The sequence below is a fragment of the Apis mellifera genome, linkage group LG8 (genome assembly GCF_003254395.2).
Source record: "Apis mellifera strain DH4 linkage group LG8, Amel_HAv3.1, whole genome shotgun sequence".
NCBI classification, from domain to species: Eukaryota; Metazoa; Arthropoda; class Insecta; order Hymenoptera; family Apidae; genus Apis; species Apis mellifera.
The window spans coordinates 4036988-4058679 of NC_037645.1; the positions used below are offsets into that span (position 1 = coordinate 4036988).

Consider the following 21692-nt stretch of genomic DNA (forward strand, 5'->3'; position numbering starts at 1 on the left):
GATTGTGTGCGCAGAAAGCTTGGCGTTAAATGGAAGAGAATCTCGATCGATAGATAGATATTTTCTGCCGAACTCTCTGAACAGTTCGGTAGTAACGATAAAAATTAACGATACGTAAAGCGATCGATACATCATCTTTACGACTCGATTCTCCTCCACAATGTGTTACCCGCTTACCCACCGACCTACCTTCGACTCTCGTGTGCGGTGCAGTGCAGTATTAAAAACGATCGAGGTCGTTGTGTCCGTCACTGTCTGTGTATAGGTCACCGGTTAACCGCGTTTCCTGCATTCGAACCCGCGTCAAAAGCCACTATTCGATCGCCTCGATGAAATTTATAATACGATCAGTTCGATAATCCTCCCAATATCTGAGAATAATTAATTGCCAAGTGAAGAAATATACGGAATGCTTTATGAAAGTATAGTATAGTATAATATATTCGAGGTATATCCAAGTGTAATTGATTAATGGAACGTAAGAAGCGTAACGTGGTATTTTTCTCGCGCAGGATGGGAATTGAGAGGCATACATTGTTACAAATTCTTCAACATCAGGCACTCTTGGGAAAAGGCGGCGGAGCTATGCAGGAGGTAAGTGGATCAATCGTCGATAACCTACTCACCGTTCTTCCATGAAACATGTTATTTCGATATTCCTCAATTCTTAGATTAATTAAAATTGTGACGCGTCCTAACCAAAATTATAAAGCTAACTAAGTGAAGTTATATATTGAACTGTGTTATATGTAAATAATAATGATAAATTTCATTCAAGTTTCTCTTTTATTAAATTTTAAATGAAAAAGAAGAATCGGTTTCTTATCGAATGAATGTTCGAACGGATAAACATGGAGGAACGATAGAAAGAATGGAAAACGTTATTGCACGGTGGAAAGGAACGATAGATGGACGAATTGACGTGCGATTACAGGTACGGGAGCGAATTGATGGTGGTGGAGTCGTACAGCGAGAACAACATGTCCGCGAGCATGATCGGCCGGCATTTGGATCGTTACTGGCTCGGGCTGGCCTCCCTCGACGATTTACGGACCAACACGCTCGAATCGGCCGCTGGAATGCTCGTCTCCCAATACGCCGGTTTGTAAAATCGTGTTCTCGCTCCACGCAGACACTGATACCCGTTTTTTTTATCCCGTGATTCTTCCCTGGCGCCACGATTCTTCGTGGAACCGGTGGAATTTTTTGCCTTTTAGATTTTGGAATTGAAATTTTCAAAGAGAGAAAAATAATATTTAGAGAGATGTTTGGAATTTTGAAATTTAAAGAAAAGAAAGAAGAAAGAAGAAATGTGTAATATATATGAGATGTGTGCAGGAAAGATAGGATCTATTTTGTGGAACAATAGGTTGATCCAAAATTGCGAACCGGATCGGCCGTTTTTCTAACGATCGAACGCACGTGCAGTCCGGCCGGTTTTCATCGAGGTCACGGAAACGCGGAACTCGCATCGTGTATACGGCACGAAGACACACTTTTCCCACAACAATGCCCAGATACCGCCTCTTTTACGTCTACTCTTACGGCGCAAGCTTGCAATTTACTCGTCTGGCGCATCACGCATTTGCATAACATTTCTTTCGCTTCACATGCTCGCCCCAACCATCCTTATCTTCAAAGATATTCCGTTTCTCTTCCCAAAAGAGAAAAGCCTCGGTTTAAAATTCACGTAAACGATCAATTTCCGATCGATGATTCAAGAATTCTACGATAACGTGTTTTGAAAATTTCATTTCCAACGAAAAATGAATATTTTTCAGAAATATATATATTGAAAAATCTAAATTCCAAAAAAAGAGCACTTCTTCCAAGTTAATTTTAAACCAACTGTCTTTTTCTGGTATTCAGGTTTCTGGGCGCCGAGGCAGCCGAATCCGCAATCAGGTGAATGCGTGGACGTCGCGTTGACGGACGACCGGCAAACGTGGGAGTTGACCACGTGCGAATCCTTGCTCCCTTTCATGTGCCGTGCCAACGCTTGCCCGGCTGGTACGTAAATAAATGGTCCCGCGAAATCACGTGAAATTAGATGAGATGGAGGAAATTTTCGCCCAGGTTCGTTCCACTGTTCGAACGGGAAGTGCGTGAACGCGGCCTTCAAGTGTGACAAACAGGATGATTGCGGTGATTTCTCGGACGAAATAGACTGCCCGGCTAATTGCCAGTTTTACATGGCCAGCAGCGGGGACGTCGTCGAGAGTCCTAATTATCCTCACAAATATGCACCCCTCAGCAACTGCAAGTGGACCTTGGAGGGCCCTCAAGGCCATAATATCCTGTTACAGGTACTGCGAGGGGGCCGCCCGTTGTTTGCAACAATCGTTTTAATTCGATTCGAACGAAATTATACCCGTTTCGTTTTGGAATTTCGTTTGGTATTGAAAGAGGATTAATTGGAAATTTATTGATTTTCGTCACCCTTCGGAGGGATTCGTTTTCATCTCTCTAATTACGTTAAAATATAAAGATATTGAATTTATATTTATCGTACGATTCAAACAATCTAAAAATTATTCACAGACAAATGAAATATTGGAAACGAAATACGTGAAGGATTGGAAATATTAATATCTTTTTTCCAGTTTCAAGAATTCGAAACGGAGAAGAGCTTCGACATAGTTCAGATTCTGGTCGGCGGTAGGACGGAAGAGAAATCCGTGAATCTTGCGACATTATCGGGCAAGCAAGAGCTGAGCAACAAACTATTCGTATCCGCCTCGAATTTCATGATCATCAAATTCAGCACAGACTCGTCCGTGGAGAGAAAGGGATTCCGCGCTTCGTGGAAAACGGAACCGCAAACTTGTGGCGGAATACTTCGCGCAACACCGCAAGGACAAGTCCTCACTTCCCCAGGATATCCACAGAATTATCCTGGAGGATTGGAGTGTCTGTACATCCTGCAAGCTCAACCTGGTCGTATAATGTCCCTCGAAGTACGTATATTTTTTTTTCATTCCAAGTTTGGATTAATATCGCTTTGAATTTTCAAAAAGAGAAATTTCTCCTCAGAATTCGCAAATGATATCAAATAGCTGATATTTAAATATAAAAACGCGATGAAAAAAAAAGAATTTCAAATACATTTGATAACCGCTTTCAGATCGAGGATCTGGATCTCGAGATGAATCGAGATTACATCCTGATCAGAGACGGTGATTCGCCGATGAGCAGGCCGATAGCCAGACTGACTGGCAAATCGGAGGACAATCCTACGGTGATCATGTCGACAGGAAGCAACTTGTACCTCTACCTCAAGACTAGTCTAGGCGACTCTAGAAGAGGGTTCAGCATCCGATACACTCAAGGATGCAAGGCCACGATCATAGCTAGGAATGGAACTGTCCAATCGCCATCATTCGGCTTGAACGATTATCCGAATAACCAGGAGTGCTTGTACAGGGTGAAAAATCCTCAAGGTGGACCGTTATCCTTGAAGTTCATCAGCTTCAATGTTCACAAGACCGACTTTGTACAGGTAACTGAGAATTTTTATAAGATTGAAAGAGAGGAGAGAGCGATTTTCTCTCGACGAATCGATTTTGATAGGTGTACGATGGCCCGAATACCAACGGTCTCCGTTTGCATCCTGGAAGCGGTTTCACATCGAACACGAGGCCGAAGATCACTCTGACTGCGGAGAGTGGAGAGATGCTGATCAGATTCACCTCTGATGCGCTTCATAGCAGCCCTGGCTGGCAAGCAGAGTTCTCAGCAGGTATTGTTAACTAACTGAGTATCGACATTCGACTGTTTTTAAAGAATCTAAATTATTTATTTGTAAAATTTGTGACTTATTACTGAAGATAATGAACTAGTAATTACAGTGAATCAATTGTAATAATTGCAAGACAAATTTTTAAGATTTCTTTAAATCTTGTGAATTGTTTTCTAGACTTATTACTGAAGATAATGGACTAGTAACTCTACTGAATCAATTGTAATAATTGCAAGACAAATTTTTAAGATTTCTTTAAATCTTGTGAATTGTTTTCTAGACTTATTACTGAAGATAATGGACTAGTAACTCTACTGAATCAATTGTAATAATTGCAAGACAAATTTTTAAGATTTCTTTAAATCTTGTGAATTGTTTTCTAGACTGTCCGCATCTTCAGTCCGGTGAAGGAGCATTAGCATCGAGCAGAGACACGGCGTTCGGTACAACAGTGACGTTCTCGTGTCCCCTTGGCCAAGAATTCGCCACCGGCAAGGCGAAAATAACCACAGAGTGTCTTCCTAGTGGAAACTGGTCCGTCACGTACATACCCAATTGTCAGGAGGTGTATTGTGGCCCAGTGCCACAAATCGACAATGGATTCTCCATTGGATCTTCGAACGTCACTTATCGAGGCTTGGCCACTTATCAATGCTACGCTGGATTCGCCTTCCCCTCTGCTAGACCCACCGAGAAGATCTCCTGTATGGCCGATGGAAGATGGGAAAAGAAGCCATCTTGTTTGGGTGAATGAAAGTTTAAATTATCCCGAGTAATTTTAAGATAATTTTTCTGATTTGAAGAAGTTCATCACCTATATAATGGTTCTTCAATTCTTACAAATTAAATTTGTAAATGTTATTCATATGTTACAAATGAGTAACAATGTAATATTAAAGCCATTTTAAACATATTAAAGATACAAAATGACCACACACGTAATTAGATTTATTTATTCGAAGCAATGATTCCTATCAAATCGTTCGATGACAAAATAATGATAAATTAATTGCCTTTGATAGACTATTCGTAGTTGCTGACATATATTAACGATGTCTACAGCGTCCCAGTGTTCTCTGCTTCCGGAAGCGCCACACTCGAATATCACTATACTGAACGGAGGTGGAAGATCTTACGGAACGATCGTTCGATTCGAATGCGAGCCAGGTTACGTCAGAAGCGGACATCCGGTGATCCTGTGCATGAGCAATGGAACCTGGTCCGACGAAGTGCCAACTTGCTCGCGTGGGTATTTGATTTATTCGAAATTGCGAAACATTTCGTTCTTATTGATTGATTCCTACGTGTAGGTGCAAAATGCCCGTTGCTGCCCACGATCAAGAATGGTTTCGTAGTAGACACGAACAGAGAATACTTTTACGGGGATGAGGCAAGAGTGCAATGCAACAGAGGCTATAAACTGTCTGGATCTAACATCATACAGTGTGGACCTAATCAACGATTCGATAATGTCCCTACTTGCGAAGGTAGGAAATATTCGACGAGATTTGTTCAATAGCGTTTGCAAAAAGAGTTGTGAAAATTGTTTTCGATTAACCAAGACGTATAACGTCTGTCGTAGATATCAATGAGTGTGCGTCAAGTCAATGCGACCTGGCCTCCACCGAGTGCATCAACAATCCGGGTGCATTCACTTGCAAATGCAAACCTGGCTTCGCTCCAACCATGGAATGTAGGCCTATAGGTGATCTTGGGTTAATCAATGGCGGTATACCAGATGAATCCATCACCGTTTCGAGCTCTGAGAATGGTTACACCAGAACTGTAAATATATACCTACATCGATTTCAATTTCCATAAACAAAATAAAAAATACAAATAAATTTCTTTCGATCTGTCATCTTGCTCTTTCAGGGTGTTCGATTGAACAACGGCGATGGATGGTGCGGTAACAATATCGAGCCAGGTGCAAACTGGGTGATGATCGACATGAAGGCACCAACCATCATCCGTGGTTTTCGCACGCAGGTTGTCTCCAGAGTGGACGGAAACATAGCTTACACGTCGGCAGTTCGAATTCAATACACCGACGATCTGACAGACACGTTTAAGGATTACACCAATCCTGACGGAACACCGGTAGAGTTCAGGATACTGGAACCCACTTTGTCGGTTCTGAACTTGCCTGTTCCTATAGAAGCACGCTACGTCAGGTTTAGAATCCAGGATTACGTTGGGGCGCCCTGTATGAAGCTCGAGATCATGGGCTGCACTCGTCTCGAGTGCACCGATATTAACGAGTGCGCGATAAACAACGGTGGTTGCCATCAGAAATGTATAAACAATCCTGGAAGTTACGCTTGCATGTGCAACACGGGCTACGAGTTGTACAAGGGCAATGGGACAGCTGGTTTTTACATAGAGAAGTACGAGAGTGGCGAAAGGGATGGAGATCTGTATCAGAAGAACAAGACTTGTGTACCAGTCATGTGTCCACCCATATTGGCGCCGGACAATGGAAAGATACTGTCGACCAAGGTCAGTGGCATGATCAGGCCAAGCTATATCGCTTTGAAAATTTGTTTAAAAACAATAATTTTATCTTTTGTAGCAACAACATCATTTTGGTGATCTCGTGAGATTCCAATGTAACTTTGGATACGTGTTATCTGGATCCTCGGCTGTCATCTGCACGTCCAGTGGAGCTTGGAATGGAACCACTCCAGAGTGTCAATGTAAGTGATTAATTTTGTCACGAGTAATAATAATAATAATTAATTTTGAACAATATTTCGCAGATGCCAAGTGTGTCTCGTTGCCAGACGACAAGAACGAGGGGTTGTCAGTGATCCGTAGTGACGAAGCTAGCGTCTTGGTGCCATTTAAGCAAAATGTCACGCTGAAATGCGGCAGCAATGGTCGATACCTCCGAAACACAGCTACCTCAAGTTTCCGCCAGTGCGTCTACGATCCGAAACCAGGTCTACCGGACTACTGGTTGTCAGGATCTCAACCAGCTTGCCCAAGAGCCGACTGTGGGAAGCCGCTTCCTACTCCTGGAGCCGAATACGGTCAATACTTGGACACGAAATACCAATCTTCCTTCTTCTTCGGTTGCCAAGACACGTTCAAATTGGCGGGGCAGACGAATCGTCATGATAACGTGGTCAGGTGTCAGGCAAATGGAATCTGGGACTTTGGCAACCTTCGATGCGAAGGCCCAGTTTGCGAGGACCCGGGACGACCAAGCGATGGTTTCCAAATGGCTAGGAGCTACGAGCAAGGATCCGAGGTTCAATTCGGTTGCAGCAGGCCAGGCTACATCCTGATCAATCCTCGACCGATCGTGTGCGTTCGAGAGCCAGAGTGTAAAGTGGTGAAGCCTCTTGGACTAGCTTCCGGTCGAATTCCCGACTCGGCTATCAACGCAACCTCCGAGAGACCGAATTACGAAGCCAAGAACGTTCGTCTGAATTCGGTGACTGGTTGGTGTGGCAAGCAAGAAGCCTTCACCTACGTCAGTGTTGATTTGGGCCAGGTTTACAGGGTGAAGGCTATTTTGGTTAAAGGTGTGGTGACGAACGACATCGTTGGCAGGCCAACGGAGATCAGATTCTTCTACAAACAGGCCGAGATCGAGAACTACGTGGTCTACTTCCCTAATTTCAACCTGACCATGAGGGATCCAGGAAATTATGGAGAATTAGCTATGATCACTTTGCCTAAATACGTTCAAGCTCGTTTCGTGATCCTTGGAATAGTCAGTTACATGGACAATGCCTGTTTGAAATTCGAGCTGATGGGATGCGAGGAGCCGGTGACAGAGCCGTTGCTTGGCTACGATTATGGCTTCTCCCCTTGCGTGGACAATGAGCCTCCCGTGTTCCAAAATTGTCCTCAGCAACCGATCATTGTACAGAAGGGAACGGATGGAGGTCTGTTGCCAGTGAACTTCACTGAACCCACGGCTATCGACAACAGTGGGAGCATCGCTCGTTTGGAGGTGAAGCCTCACAGTTTCAGGACACCGTTGAAAGTGTTCCAGGACACGGTGGTGAAGTACGTGGCGTTCGATTACGATGGAAACGTGGCCATTTGCGAGATCAATATCACCGTACCTGGTCGGTATACTTGACATTTTTTTCCATAAGAAGAAATTTCATAAGAATGATTCTCTTTATACAATTATTTCTTGATCATTCACAGATGTAACACCGCCGAAACTTAGCTGTCCTCAAAGCTACGTCATAGAGTTGATAGACAAACAGGAGAGTTATTCCGTCAATTTTAACGAGACTCGTAGAAGAATCAACGCCACGGATGTGTCTGGACCGGTGAAGATCACATTTGTGCCGGAAAGAGCAGTGATTCCGATCGGAGGATTCGAGAACGTGACCGTTTACGCGACAGACTCGAGCGGAAACAGGGCATCCTGCCACTTCCAGGTGTCGGTTCAAGCGACGCCTTGCGTCGATTGGGAACTGAAAGCGCCGGCCAACGGAGGATTGAAATGCGTCCCTGGAGACAAGGGAGTCCAATGTATAGCCACTTGCAAGAATGGCTTCCGGTTCACCGATGGTGCACCGGTGAAGACGTTCAATTGTGACATTGCTAAACACTGGACTCCATCTTCCGTCGTTCCCGATTGCGTCTCAGAAAGTAGGTTCCTTTAATTTTCTACCTTGACATTTGTTAAAATTTGATATCTATTGATACATTTATTTTATTTCATAGACACTCAACAGGCGAACTATCACGTAGTAGCAGCAGTGACTTATAGAGCCAATGGCGCTGTTTCAAGATCCTGCCTACCACAGTATCAAGATCTAATGTCTCAGTATTATACGAATCTGAACAATATCCTGACCCAACGTTGCTCTGCCGTGAACGTGAACATGAACGTGTCGTTCGTGAGATCAGTGCCGTATCTTCTCGAAGAAAACGTTTTGAAGGTTAAGATCGTTGTGGAACTAAATTAAATGGAATCGTTAATAGTTACTAACATGCCGATTTGTCTCAGATGGACTTCATCCTCGTCATCGTCCCAGCTATACGCCAGCCTCAACTATACGATCTTTGTGGTTCCACGTTGAATCTGATCTTCGATCTATCGGTTCCTTCCACCAGCGCGGTAATAGAGCCTCTGTTAAACGTGTCCGCCATTGGCAATCAATGTCCTCCTCTCAGAGCTCTGAAATCGTCCATCACTCGAGGCTTCACTTGTAGTATTGGCGAAGTTTTGAACATGGATACCAACGATGTTCCACGATGTCGTGAGTAGACACCTCATCTCAATGGTATCAAAAAAACATGAAATCTATAAAACGTGACGATTTTCTTTTTCTTTTCCCTTTTCAGTGCACTGTCCAGCCGGAACATTCGCGGGAGAAAAGCAAAAGCAGTGCACATCCTGTCCCAAAGGCTTCTATCAAAATAGCGACCGTCAAGGATCCTGTCTACGGTGTCCATTTGGCACGTACACTCGAGAAGAAGGTTCCAAGAATATCGATGATTGTATACCCGTTTGTGGATACGGTACATACTCTCCTACGGGTCTGGTCCCCTGTCTGGAATGTCCTAGGAACAGCTACACGGGAGAGCCACCAGTGGGTGGCTACAAAGACTGTCAGACCTGTCCAGCTGGAACCTTCACCTATCAGCCAGCTGCACCTGGTCGAGATCGATGCAGAGCCAAATGTTCTCCTGGCATGTACTCCGACACGGGATTGGCTCCTTGTGCCCAGTGTCCCAAGGACTTCTTCCAACCTCAGCACGGAGCTACCACTTGCGTCGAATGCCCGACCAACATGTATACGGATGGTCCAGGCGCGGTTGGACGAGAAGAGTGCAAACCTGTGCAGTGCACCGACAGTGTGTGCCAACACGGTGGCCTTTGCGTGCCCATGGGGCATGGTGTTCAGTGTCTTTGCCCAGCTGGCTTCTCTGGAAGGCGATGTGAAATCGATATCGACGAATGTGCCTCCCAACCCTGTTACAATGGAGCTATTTGTATAGATTTGCCTCAGGGTTACAGGTGTCAGTGTGCTAATGGATACTCGGGCATCAATTGCCAGGAAGAAAAGTCCGATTGCACCAATGACACGTGTCCAGAGAGGGCTATGTGCAAGGATGAGCCAGGGTTCAATAATTACACATGTCTTTGTCGGTCTGGGTACACTGGAGTTGATTGTGACATCACTGTGAGTCTGATTTTTTAGATTACAATTCATATTCGTTTGCTAGAATTTTAAAAAAAGTTTCCTCCATATCGCTTTTATTTTTTTAAACACGTTCTTCCAGATAAATCCTTGCACAGCCAGTGGAAATCCTTGCAACAACGGCGCCACCTGCGTAGCTCTCCAACAAGGTCGTTACAAATGCGACTGTCTACCAGGCTGGGAGGGTCAGAGCTGTGAGATCAATACCGACGATTGCTCTGAGAAGCCTTGCTTGCTTGGAGCCAATTGCACGGATCTGATAGCCGACTTCACCTGCGACTGTCCCCCAGGATTCACCGGCAAACGATGCCACGAGAAGATAGACTTGTGCTCGGGAAATCCTTGTCTCAATGGAATATGCGTGGACAATTTGTTCAGCCACGAGTGCATCTGTCATCCGGGATGGACTGGCGCGGCTTGCGAAACGAACATCAACGAGTGTGCAAGCAAACCTTGCAGAAACAACGGCCAATGCATCGACCAAGTGGACGGATACACGTGTACCTGCGAGCCAGGCTACACAGGCAAACAGTGTCAACACACCATAGACGACTGCGCATCCGATCCTTGTCAAAATGGAGGGACTTGCATAGACCAACTCGAGGGATTCGTTTGCAAGTGCAGGCCAGGTTTCGTTGGCCTTCAATGCGAAGCGGAACTGGACGAGTGTCTGAGCGATCCCTGCAGCCCTGTCGGTACTGATCGTTGCGTCGATTTGGACAACACGTTCGTGTGCCACTGTCGCGAGGGTTACACCGGGTCTTCGTGCGAGATCAACATCGACGACTGCGCCTCCGACCCGTGTCTAAACGGCGCCACGTGCAGAGACGAGGTTGGTGGATTCAAATGTATGTGTCCAGATGGTTGGACCGGAGTCCATTGCGAGATAGACGTTGGAATGTGCCAGAATCATCCTTGTCAGAACGATGCAGCTTGCGTGGACCTATTCATGGACTATTTCTGCGTGTAAGAGACGTAATACCTTTTGGAAAATGGATTGTTTGCGATCAATTGTGATGGTTTGTAATTGTTTCTCGAATAGGTGTCCATCAGGGACGGATGGAAAACAGTGCGAAACCGCACCCGAACGTTGCATTGGAAATCCTTGCATGCACAACGGACGTTGCCAAGATTTTGGATCGGGGCTCAACTGTACTTGTCCCGATGATTATACCGGAATTGGATGTCAGTACGAGTATGATGCTTGCCAGGCTGGCGCTTGCAAGAACGGTGCAACTTGTATCGACGAAGGACCTGGATTCACTTGTATTTGTCCTTCGGGGTATACAGGTGATTGGTTTAACAATTTTGCAGAGATTTTTTTAACGAGGATATGAGATAAGGTGTAATTATGGAATTGTTTAGGAAAAACATGCGAGGAGGATATAATAGACTGCAAAGAGAACTCTTGTCCACCTTCAGCTACGTGTATAGATCTCACTGGTAAATTCTTCTGTCAATGTCCTTTCAATTTGACTGGCGATGATTGCAGAAAGTGTGAGTATTTGTTTATTTTCCTTGTTATGGAAAATAAATCTTGGATTATGTATATATAATTGGCGATATTTTTACAGCCATCCAAGTGGATTACGATTTGTACTTCAGCGATCCAGCGCGCAGCAGCGCATCCCAAGTGATTCCATTCTTCACTGGTGCAAGAAAGAGTTTAACAGTGGCAATGTGGGTTCAGTATACTCAGAAAGATGAAGCTGGAATATTCTTCACTCTCTACGGAGTCAGGTAAAATAATCGTATCGACTAATTAATCCAATTTTTCTAATCACATCTTCGATTTAATATTTATCTCGATTCCAGCTCTCCGCACGTGCCAATGAATCGCAGACTCATGATCCAAGCGCACAGCAATGGTGTGCAAGTATCGTTGTTCCACGATTTGCAGGATGTTTATCTACCGTTCAGAGAATATGCGACGATTAACGACGGCCAATGGCATCACGTTGCTGTGGTTTGGAACGGCGAGAACAGCGGTGAATTGGTTCTGATTACGGAAGGTCTAATTGCTAGCAAGACGGAAGGATATGGAAGTGGAAGATCCCTACCAGCCTAGTAAGAATTCCATCCTACTTATCTACTCAATCACTTCAACTTCCTAATATTTCTCTCTCTTTTTGAATTACATCCAATCAAACTTAAATTTATAAAAATCAATATTCTTCTATAGTGCCTGGGCGGTATTAGGTAAACCTCAGAGCGAAAACACGAAAGGGTACACGGAATCGGGTTTCCAGGGACATTTGACCAAGGTTCAAATCTGGAGTCGAGCCCTGCACGTCACAAACGAGATTCAGAAGCAGGTTCGCGACTGTCGTACCGAGCCAGTGCTCTACCAAGGTTTGGTGTTGACTTGGGCGGGTTATGACGACACGTTTGGTGGGGTGGAGAGGGTAGTGCCTTCCCACTGTGGACAAAGAGTGTGTCCGCCTGGATACGGCGGCAGCAAGTGTCAACAGTTGGAATCTGACAAAATTCCACCGAAGGTGGAGCATTGCCCTGGCGATCTTTGGGTGATCGCCAAGAACGGCTCCGCTATAGTTAGCTGGGACGAACCACGATTCGTGGACAATGTCGGTATAGTGAGGATCCAAGAAAAGAACGGGCACAAGTCAGGGCAAACGTTAATGTGGGGAACGTATGACATTAGTTACGTGGCTTACGACCAGGCTGGAAACTCTGCCAGCTGCAATTTCAAGGTCTATGTACTGTGTAAGCGTTTCCATATATTTAAACACGTAATTTCGTTCATTGATATTTGATTTTTGCGAAACGAAGACCCTTTCATGATAACATGTTTCGCTTTTCAGCCGACTTCTGCCCAGAATTAGCAGATCCAATTGGAGGCACGCAGCTGTGCAAAGATTGGGGCTCAGGTGGCCAGTTCAAGGTCTGCGAGATTTCCTGCAACGTTGGACTCAGATTTTCTCAAGAAGTACCGAAATTCTACACCTGTGGCGCTGAAGGCTTCTGGAGACCGACCAACGATCCATCTCTTCCTCTAATTTATCCAGCTTGTACAAGTAAGTTCTCGCCATCTTTCTATACGTTTGTCATTAATGTAATAATAATATTATTATTTTTGTTTGTTCAGGCGCCACACCCGCACAACGGGTGTTCAGAATCAAGATGAACTTCCCGACATCGGTTCTCTGCAACGAAGCCGGCCAAGGAGTGCTCAAGAAGAAGGTTCGAGACGCTGTCAACTCTCTGAACAGAGATTGGAATTTCTGCTCGTATTCTTACGAAGGTAAACGATCTCTTTATTTTTCTTTATAAATAACCAAACAATTATACGAGTTTCGAATTGTAAATTTCAAAAGGATAATTTAAAACAGGAACTCGCGAGTGCAAAGATTTGAATATCGACGTCCAATGCGACCACAGGGTACGCACCACGAGAGAAACCAACGAAGAAGATGGCGGTACTTACATAATTTCCGCCGTAGTACCTGCTGAACCGTAAGTATCCTTTCTCGTTCATTTATTATTTATTCAAAGATAGAATCAAAGCTTTCCAAAATGAAAACATGGAGTATCAGTAAACCTGTCGTAGTTGCCCTTTTAATAGTGGAACAGTAATGCAATATTGACCGTGAAACAGCTTCAGAAATCAAAGCAAATTGAATGAAATTAGAATTGGTACTGAGCAATTTGTTACTTGTGTTGTTGCATCGTAGAACGAGACAAGCTCGGCAAGGAAGCGATACCTACGAGGTGGAGATCTCGTTCCCGGCGATAAAGTAAGGACAGCAATCGATTTACGCCATCGAATCGTATCATATGTACATGTGTCCCCGTCATTTCGACACACTTCATCATCATCATTTCGTGGCCAAAATTAAAAAAAAAACTCATGATCCCATGGAATCCCATTTATCATTTATCTCGAACGAGATATCGTTCGATGCATGATCATGTATACACGAAAAAAAAAATATATATATATATATATCATAACGTTACTAAACTGAAACTAATTAGACTAGTAACCTCAGGTTGGCTGGTTACAAGGTGACGAAAAATCATTTTTTTTTTTTTCTTTCCATGATTTACGTATTTTAAATTTATTGAAGAATCGAGTCAATAATAATAATAATGGAGGTCGAGTTTAATAAGTTGTCGTTGCAACGTTGTATCTAAATATTCTTTTTCCTCTGAAATATGATTCAAGCTATTCTGACAACTGTTAAGTCGACTCTAACCGGCAATGTACGAAGGTAAACGCTGGTATGCACGTTATTACTAACTATTCACACAGCGAACGAGATAGTTGAATGGTACACTTAACTAGGGACCAAACGAATCGAATAGAACAGTAGAATAACAAACGTAACTCGGTGTAACGCTCGATTTTCTAATCCAAGCTGTTAGATTAACCAATTTAATTTAATTTTTCGAAGAAATTATTAACAAAAATACCGTGTACAATTCGTTACGCAATTTTTTTTTTAACATTTTATTTAACGAAAAGAAAGAAAAAAATTATTCTTTTAAATCACGAATAATTGTCCAATATTTTCTCGCATACAGCTTCGGTTCCCATTACGTTTGCATTAACAGGAGATTAAACTTCAAAACTGACATGTAATTAAAATTAGTAAATTCCAGGATTATGTGTTGGATTAATTAAACGTTACGTAGGTAAAAAAAAAAAATTAATGAGCGTCGATAATAAACGGCCAACGACCAATGGAAAAGCTGCCTGATTACCTTCGCCTTCAGATAACGGCTGTACATACTTGCGCATTACTCTCCTTTTGCCTGCCGCTAAACACCACCCGTTCGTCAGCTAATTGGCTAATTTTCAATCCCGATATTTTATAGCGACCCGATATTGAACGCGAATTCGAACGAGAGAGCGACTGTTCAAACCCTGTTGGAGAGATTGATCCTGGAGGAAGATCAGTTCGACGTTCACGATATTCTTCCCAACACGGTACCTGATCCAGCGTCCCTGTTATTGGAGTCCGATTACGATTGTCCTGTGGGCCAAGTGGTCATGGCACCCGATTGTGGTGAGTATTTTTTTTTTCAAATTAAATATAATAATGTGATTAAAAAAATTGTACAAATTTCTCTATTTTTAATCAAGAATCGATTTCGATTACTAGAAATATTCGATTGAAAATAAGTGCTTCCTATATTTAACCTCATTTTCATGCAAATTAATCTAAGTTTCAACGTTGTTGTTCAGAATACTTAAGCAGTTTCTCGTTCGAATATTTACATCAGTTATCTCAATTCCCTCATAACTTGACCGTTACGTCAGTTTCACCCATACTCGACAAGAATATCTAAACGCATCCAATTAGAATAATATTCAAATCGCATGAACTCTACCATGGAAAACCATCTAACCCCTACAAACACTAAAATCCATCCACTTACCCAAAATATCTCTACCCATTCCTCATTAGAATATTCAAACACCTATTGTAATTCCTCCAGGTTAGTCACCACGTGACACGAGTTCCCGCATTTCCACGCTTCACAATCTTCGAAACGTATCTCCGTTCCTCATTATACAATATTCAAATTATTCGTCTATCGTAATTCCCTCTAAGCCATGAACAAATTACAAATATCTCCTTCCTCAAATCAAAACCTCTTCAATTTCGATTAAAACCATCCAAAAAAAATTAAAAATAATTTCAATCACAGTTCCTTGCGCCGTGGGAACGTTCTACGACGAGGAAACGAAGCAATGCATATCGTGCCCGGTTGGAAGCTATCAAAGCGAGTCGGGTCAGCTGAAGTGCAGCTCCTGTCCCGTGATAGCCGGCCGTCCAAGCGTGACGGTGGGGCCTGGTGCACGCAGCGCAGCCGACTGCAAGGAGCGTTGCCCGGCAGGCAAGTACTACGACGACCTGGCAGGCCTGTGCCGAAGCTGCGGCCACGGTTTCTATCAACCGAACGAGGGAAGCTTCTCCTGTTTGCTGTGCGGCCTCGGCAAAACGACGAGGACGGCGGAAGCTGTGTCCAGGGAGGAGTGCAGGGACGAGTGCGGCTCGGGGCAGCAATTGGCCGTGGAGGGGAAATGCGAGCCCTGCCCGAGAGGTAGTTACAGGACCCAGGGCGTTCAGGCTGCGTGCCAGGCATGCCCCGTTGGCAGAACAACCCCTAACATGGGATCAGCGGCGATAGAGGAGTGTTCTTTGCCCGTCTGCGAACCGGGGACTTATCTGAACGGCACCTTGAACGAATGCATGGAGTGCAAGAAGGGCACCTATCAGTCCGAGCCTCAGCAGACCTTCTGCATACCTTGCCCTCCTAATACTAGCACCAAGGGAACAGCCGCTGTGAGCATCTATTTCTTTTTTTATTTTGAAATGATTCGACCAGCTCGATTTCAATAGTTGTTCCATCGTTGTTCTTGAATTTTATATATATATATTTCGAAAGAAAAATAGAAAAATTGTTTTGCAGGAAATCTTTAATATTTTTAGAGCCAGCTCGATTTCAATAGTTGTTCCATCGTTGTTCTTTATATATATATTTCGAAAGGAAAATGGAAAAATCGCTTTGCAGGAAATCTTTAATATTTTTAGAGCCAGTATTCCGATTTTTAATGTAATTTTTCAGTTGCATATATCCTCCTTGTATCATGTTACCAAATTTTATTATTTTGAAATGATTCGACCAGCTCAATTTCAATAGTTGTTCCATCGTTGTTCTTGGATTTTATATATATATATTTCGAAAGGAAAATGGAAAAATTGTTTTGCAGGAAGTCTTTAATATTTTTAGAGCTAGTATTCCGATTCTACTTGTAATTTTCATAATTTTCATAATTTTCTACTCAATTTCAATAGTTGTTCCATCGTTGTTCTTGGATTATATATATATATATATATTTTATTATTTTGAAATGATTCGACCAGCTCAATTTCAATAGTTGTTCCATCGTTGTTCTTGGATTTTATATATATATATTTCGAAAGGAAAATGGAAAAATTGCTTTGCAGAAAGTCTTTAATATTTTTAGAGCCAGTATTCCAATTCTTAATGTAATTTTTCAGTTGCATATATCCTCCTTGTATCATGTTACGAAATTTTATTATTTTGAAATGATTCGACCAGCTCGATTTCAATAGTTGTTCCATCGTTGTTCTTGGATTTTATATTATATTTCGAAAGGAAAATGGAAAAATTGTTTTGCAGGAAGTTTTTAATATTTTTAGAGTCAGTATTCCGATTCTTATACATATTCATTTTATTAAAATTTGCGATTCTACGTGTAATTTTTCAGTTGCATATATATCCTCCTTGTATCATGTTACGAAATTTTATTTCGAAATTAGACGAGCAAAGGGGACTGCACGAATCCGTGCGAGACGAGCGACGCGGAGATGCACTGCGACGCGAACGCGTACTGCCTTCTGATACCGGAAACCAGCGACTTCAAGTGCGAGTGCAAGCCCGGCTACAACGGAACCGGAACCGAGTGCACGGATGTGTGCATGGGTTATTGCGACAACGAGGGAGTGTGCCTGAAGGATTCGCGGGGACAACCGTCGTGCAGATGCAGCGGAAGTTTCACGGGGAAACGGTGCACCGAGAAGTCTGAATTCTTCTACATCACGGGAGGAATAGCCGGTGGCGTTATTTTAATCATCTTCGTCGTTCTTCTCGTATGGATGATCTGTGTCAGGTTAGTGGGCCGTAGAAATTGTCACGTTCTCTTTTTCTTTCTCTCCAATCGACGAGATAAAAATTTATACTCGTTCGACAAATATTACTATAAAAATTGTGTTTCTCAAAATAATTAATTAATCAATTTTTTAATATTTTTGTTTTCCGACAGAGCATCGAGAAAGAAGGAGCCCAAAAAGATGCTAACACCTGCGACCGATCAAAACGGTTCCCAAGTGAACTTCTATTACGGTGCACCGACGCCGTACGCGGAATCGATCGCCCCCTCCCATCACAGTACCTACGCGCATTACTACGACGACGAGGAGGACGGGTGGGAAATGCCCAACTTTTACAACGAGACCTACATGAAAGGTAAATCGTGAAAACAGGATAAGCTCGAGAAAGGAGTGCGCATTCGGTTTCACGCTGTTTTCTCTCTCCTTTCAGAGAGTCTGCACAACGGTAAAATGAACAGTCTCGCGCGTTCCAATGCGAGTATTTACGGAACGAAAGATGATCTTTACGACAGGCTGAAGCGTCACGCGTATCCTGGCAAAAAAGGTTGGTGCAAAATGAATTTTCCATGCCTTTCTTTTCTCGATAGAAAAAAATATATATATATTTGTAATTCGAAGAAAAAAGAAAATTTTTCTTCCTCTTCGTTCTTCTTCTATAATTTATTTAAATTATAAACGTTTAAAATGGATAAAATGTTCGACTGTTTCGTCGAATATATTCCTACTTTTACGTTTACAGAACTATAAATCTGTATATGTAGCACGTATATAATTGTCAAGATAAAATGCTCCATGGTTCTTATGGACGTATAACTTTTCTATATACAAAGGTCAAGTTGTAATAAATAATCGTTGAATTCGTCATCTGCCGCGTCGTATTAATAGAGATGACTACAGAAAAAAATTCCACGCATTCTCCGACATACTGTGCCTCCAAAACCGGGATTCCCAATCTGTGGATCGTGAACCTTATAGAGATCGCTAAAGTATTAATAGAAAAAAAAAAAGAAAAGAAGAAGAAACGAGAACAAGAAACAATCCTAAAATATTCCAAATATTTTCCAATATTTTCCAAGAAATATTTAATCACAAATATATCATTAGCGGATTTGGTATTATAAATAATAATTATTCCCCAAATATATAAATATTATTTACAGACAAAAGCGACAGCGACAGCGAGGGCCAGTGACGGCGATCGAGCGATCAACATTCTACAGCCGTAGGATACGAAAGACGAGAAGAGAAATTATCGTCCCTGTTACCCAGAGCATAGGGAATGTCGTCTCGTTCGACGAGAGACCGATTTATTTATTATACTTCCAAACGAGGATTGTGCAACCACAATTTGTACGGCGTTCGAGGATGATTTCGTGAATCGAATCGAGTCGAATTCACGAATTCCTCTCGAAAACTGTGTGTGTCTACGTGTATGAGTGACGTTTTTCCTTTTTTTTTTTTCCCTTTACGTTGATCGATTTGATCGAGAGACGATCGAGGTCCTGGAACGACGATCCATCAGGTAGGATTGTTGTTTCGGCACCCGTACAACAATCGATCAACGATGAGATCGTGAGGATGTTCGCGACTAGAAAAGACTATTATGCGTGAGGTTGTAATTTTTTGTAATTTATAATACCACCTAGCCTATAATTAAGGACTTTTTATCCTCTTTCTTTTCCTCTATCGATTAATTTTCCGCGTCTATCTCTCTCTTTATCTTTCTTTCTCTCTTTATCTTTAGTCTATCTCTCCGTCTGTCACCTTATGATGCGTACGAGAGGTGGAAGTGTGTTCATGTATGTTAATACAACCCCCCCCCCCCCATTCAAACCACTTTCTCTCACCATTCCATTTCTCCTTTTTATACATAAGCGAATTTATATTTTGTTACTATAGATATATCGTGTATCACACCCGCTGTAATATAAAATGTTGCATGTAGGCTGCGGATTAACCGGGGGAGAGAGAGAAAAAAAAGAAGAAGAAAAAAAAAAAATCGAACGAGAAAGAGAATGGAATCGTAAGAACGGGAATCGAATTATGTACATTGAACCATGCCTACCAACCTGTTTTTTTTTTTCACTTGTATTGTAAAAACTTTAACAAACGGTTGTTTTTTTTTTTTTTTATTAATAAAATGTATCACGACAAGACAAGGTGTTTTAGACTAGGATCAACTTTATTTCAATTGTTATCACGACCTTGTAACTGTTATCACCCTGGTATTATTTGAATAAGGAAAGAGAAAAAAAATTCTCTGTAAATTTTCCTCTTATTTGCTGAACTCTGAATCATACTACTATTAATTCTATTCGAGATTACTTGTTTACGAGATGAGTCATATTTCAAATAATCTATCAGTGCCAATCGCTAGACTGCAAATTTTATGCAAGTTCACACTTTCAACTAAAAAGAAATAGAATCTAATCGGAGATTTGTATCATCTCCTAAGAGTAACAAAAATTTTAATTGTTTGGTATATATATATATATATATAAATCTTTAATTTAAAATCTATCCTTATATAAAGAAAAGAAGAAACGATTCATATTTATGTTTCCTTTTTTTTTATTATTTTTTGTTTCATTAATTGATTTTCATTAATTAAATTCGAGTCTTTTGTTTTCGTTTTATTTTTGTCTAATTTTATAAGGATTACTCTGTACATTTTATCCTTGAACACGTAATCGTCCCAGATGCTTTTATGCTTGCTTTCCTGTAAGTCGTTATGCGTGTGGTCTTCGTAAAATTTCTTAAAACGTAAAATATTCTCGTAACCGTATTTGTTGTCAGAATTCTGTTCGTCTTCACTCGATTCGGAATAATCTTCGTCGTTATCAGTATTTTCGATATCTGATTCGTCGATATTGATATCTTTTCTTTCCGTATTTTTCGATTCTATCGTCATAGATAGATCGATAGAAGGAATACGATTAATAAATTTATTTATAAAGATATCACGATATTAACACAATTTATGATTCATATTATACCTTGGGCAGAATTTCTTAACATCAGTTCCAATAGTGACTGAAAGGATTGGAAACACTTATTTTCTTTTATCGTTGTTTCATAATTGCGATAATCATTACCTCTAGTTGGTTTGTAAAAGAATCTGATTTATGCATCACGAGTTTGTCTTGTTTCAAAGATTAATTTATTATGTAGAATGATTGGTTCCGGATTGATTGATTAATTTTGAAATTAAATTTATGTTTGTTACATTTTGGTTTATTTTGTTGAAAAGATTGTGGTTGAGTTTGGTTAGAGTTGGTTATGGGTTGAAGGATGAAGGAGGAATGACGAATTGGTTGGTTCATCGATATAATAGTTCATTGTTTCGATTCCGAATATCTCGTTATAAATTTAGCGCGAAAGTTTCAAAGTGCAAGATTCTTCGACTTGAATAAACTATATTTCGTAACGCTGTTGCTAATTTCTAAAATATTACATCATTTTATTATCTTTGTTCTTTATACATTGAAAATATGACTTTTATTTTTTTAATATAACCTAATTGTATGTATCGTATGTATAAAAAAAAAGATAAAATAGATTATTAATAAATAAAATAATGATTAGTAATTGAAGTGTTGCGTAATTTCAAATATTTTTCCCATTTTCGTAATCGAGTCATGCCATTTCAGTCACGTGAATACGTAACACGTACCATTAACTCCATCTAGTAACAGTTTATATTCAATTCCTCAGCGGAACTGATTCACTCCAACGATAACATTGTCATGTTTTAATTTAGTATATTCCAAAATAAAACGCGCACATCACAGAAAATACAATTTATATAATAATGATATATACATATGTATCGCTATTATTATTTTAATGCCTTTGAAACGAATCTACATTTTTACATCATGCTTCTCATCTATATGTCACTAAACATAGCATTTAGTGACTTTTCGTTTGTTTCACATGGTAACTAGAGAAAAACTTAAACTTGTCATATAAATCATCTCGGTGTAATAATCATTTAATAAAGAACAATGGGAATTTCACTCGTAAATCGATTTACGAGTGTCGAAAAGTGGAAAAATACGATTATCGACTGGAGGAGTCCACATATCGAATCTCCTCATGACGTGT

General features: G+C 41.4%; 2 protein-coding genes across 3 annotated transcripts in view; one reads left to right on the forward strand and one right to left on the reverse strand.

Annotated features, from left to right (window-relative positions):
* The window catches only part of LOC412825 (sushi, von Willebrand factor type A, EGF and pentraxin domain-containing protein 1), a 41744-nt gene extending 22005 nt beyond the window's left edge, over positions 1–19739 (forward strand). The window contains exons 4-37 of one of the 2 annotated variants that reach the window (XM_026442230.1): positions 513–594; positions 935–1101; positions 1870–2010; positions 2077–2306; positions 2604–2957; positions 3125–3499; positions 3571–3739; positions 4123–4485; positions 4802–4984; positions 5050–5226; positions 5322–5524; positions 5615–6238; positions 6312–6435; positions 6499–7821; positions 7907–8359; positions 8435–8652; positions 8721–8973; positions 9059–9900; positions 10001–10884; positions 10961–11208; positions 11284–11415; positions 11493–11658; positions 11734–11985; positions 12101–12642; positions 12741–12953; positions 13025–13180; positions 13269–13392; positions 13611–13673; positions 14758–14948; positions 15595–16232; positions 17235–17584; positions 17738–17940; positions 18016–18129; positions 18746–19739. In XM_026442230.1, the coding sequence (XP_026298015.1) occupies positions 513–594; positions 935–1101; positions 1870–2010; positions 2077–2306; positions 2604–2957; positions 3125–3499; positions 3571–3739; positions 4123–4485; positions 4802–4984; positions 5050–5226; positions 5322–5524; positions 5615–6238; positions 6312–6435; positions 6499–7821; positions 7907–8359; positions 8435–8652; positions 8721–8973; positions 9059–9900; positions 10001–10884; positions 10961–11208; positions 11284–11415; positions 11493–11658; positions 11734–11985; positions 12101–12642; positions 12741–12953; positions 13025–13180; positions 13269–13392; positions 13611–13673; positions 14758–14948; positions 15595–16232; positions 17235–17584; positions 17738–17940; positions 18016–18129; positions 18746–18777 (10589 nt within the window). In that variant the 3' untranslated portion in view covers positions 18778–19739. The remainder of the gene's footprint in view (positions 1–512; positions 595–934; positions 1102–1869; positions 2011–2076; positions 2307–2603; positions 2958–3124; positions 3500–3570; positions 3740–4122; positions 4486–4801; positions 4985–5049; positions 5227–5321; positions 5525–5614; positions 6239–6311; positions 6436–6498; positions 7822–7906; positions 8360–8434; positions 8653–8720; positions 8974–9058; positions 9901–10000; positions 10885–10960; positions 11209–11283; positions 11416–11492; positions 11659–11733; positions 11986–12100; positions 12643–12740; positions 12954–13024; positions 13181–13268; positions 13393–13610; positions 13674–14757; positions 14949–15594; positions 16233–17234; positions 17585–17737; positions 17941–18015; positions 18130–18745) is intronic. The other variant, XM_026442231.1, reaches the window with a different exon arrangement.
* Positions 19740–19926: 187 nt separating this feature from the next.
* Positions 19927–21679, reverse strand: LOC113218934. The gene is made up of 4 exons (XM_026442249.1): positions 20681–21679; positions 20582–20618; positions 20145–20486; positions 19927–19994 (listed from the first exon to the last, which is right to left on the reverse strand). Exons 1-4 carry the CDS (start codon positions 20714–20716, stop codon positions 19927–19929), a joined length of 483 nt encoding a protein of 160 aa, XP_026298034.1. The 5' UTR covers positions 20717–21679.
* Positions 21680–21692: the final 13 nt, after the last annotated feature.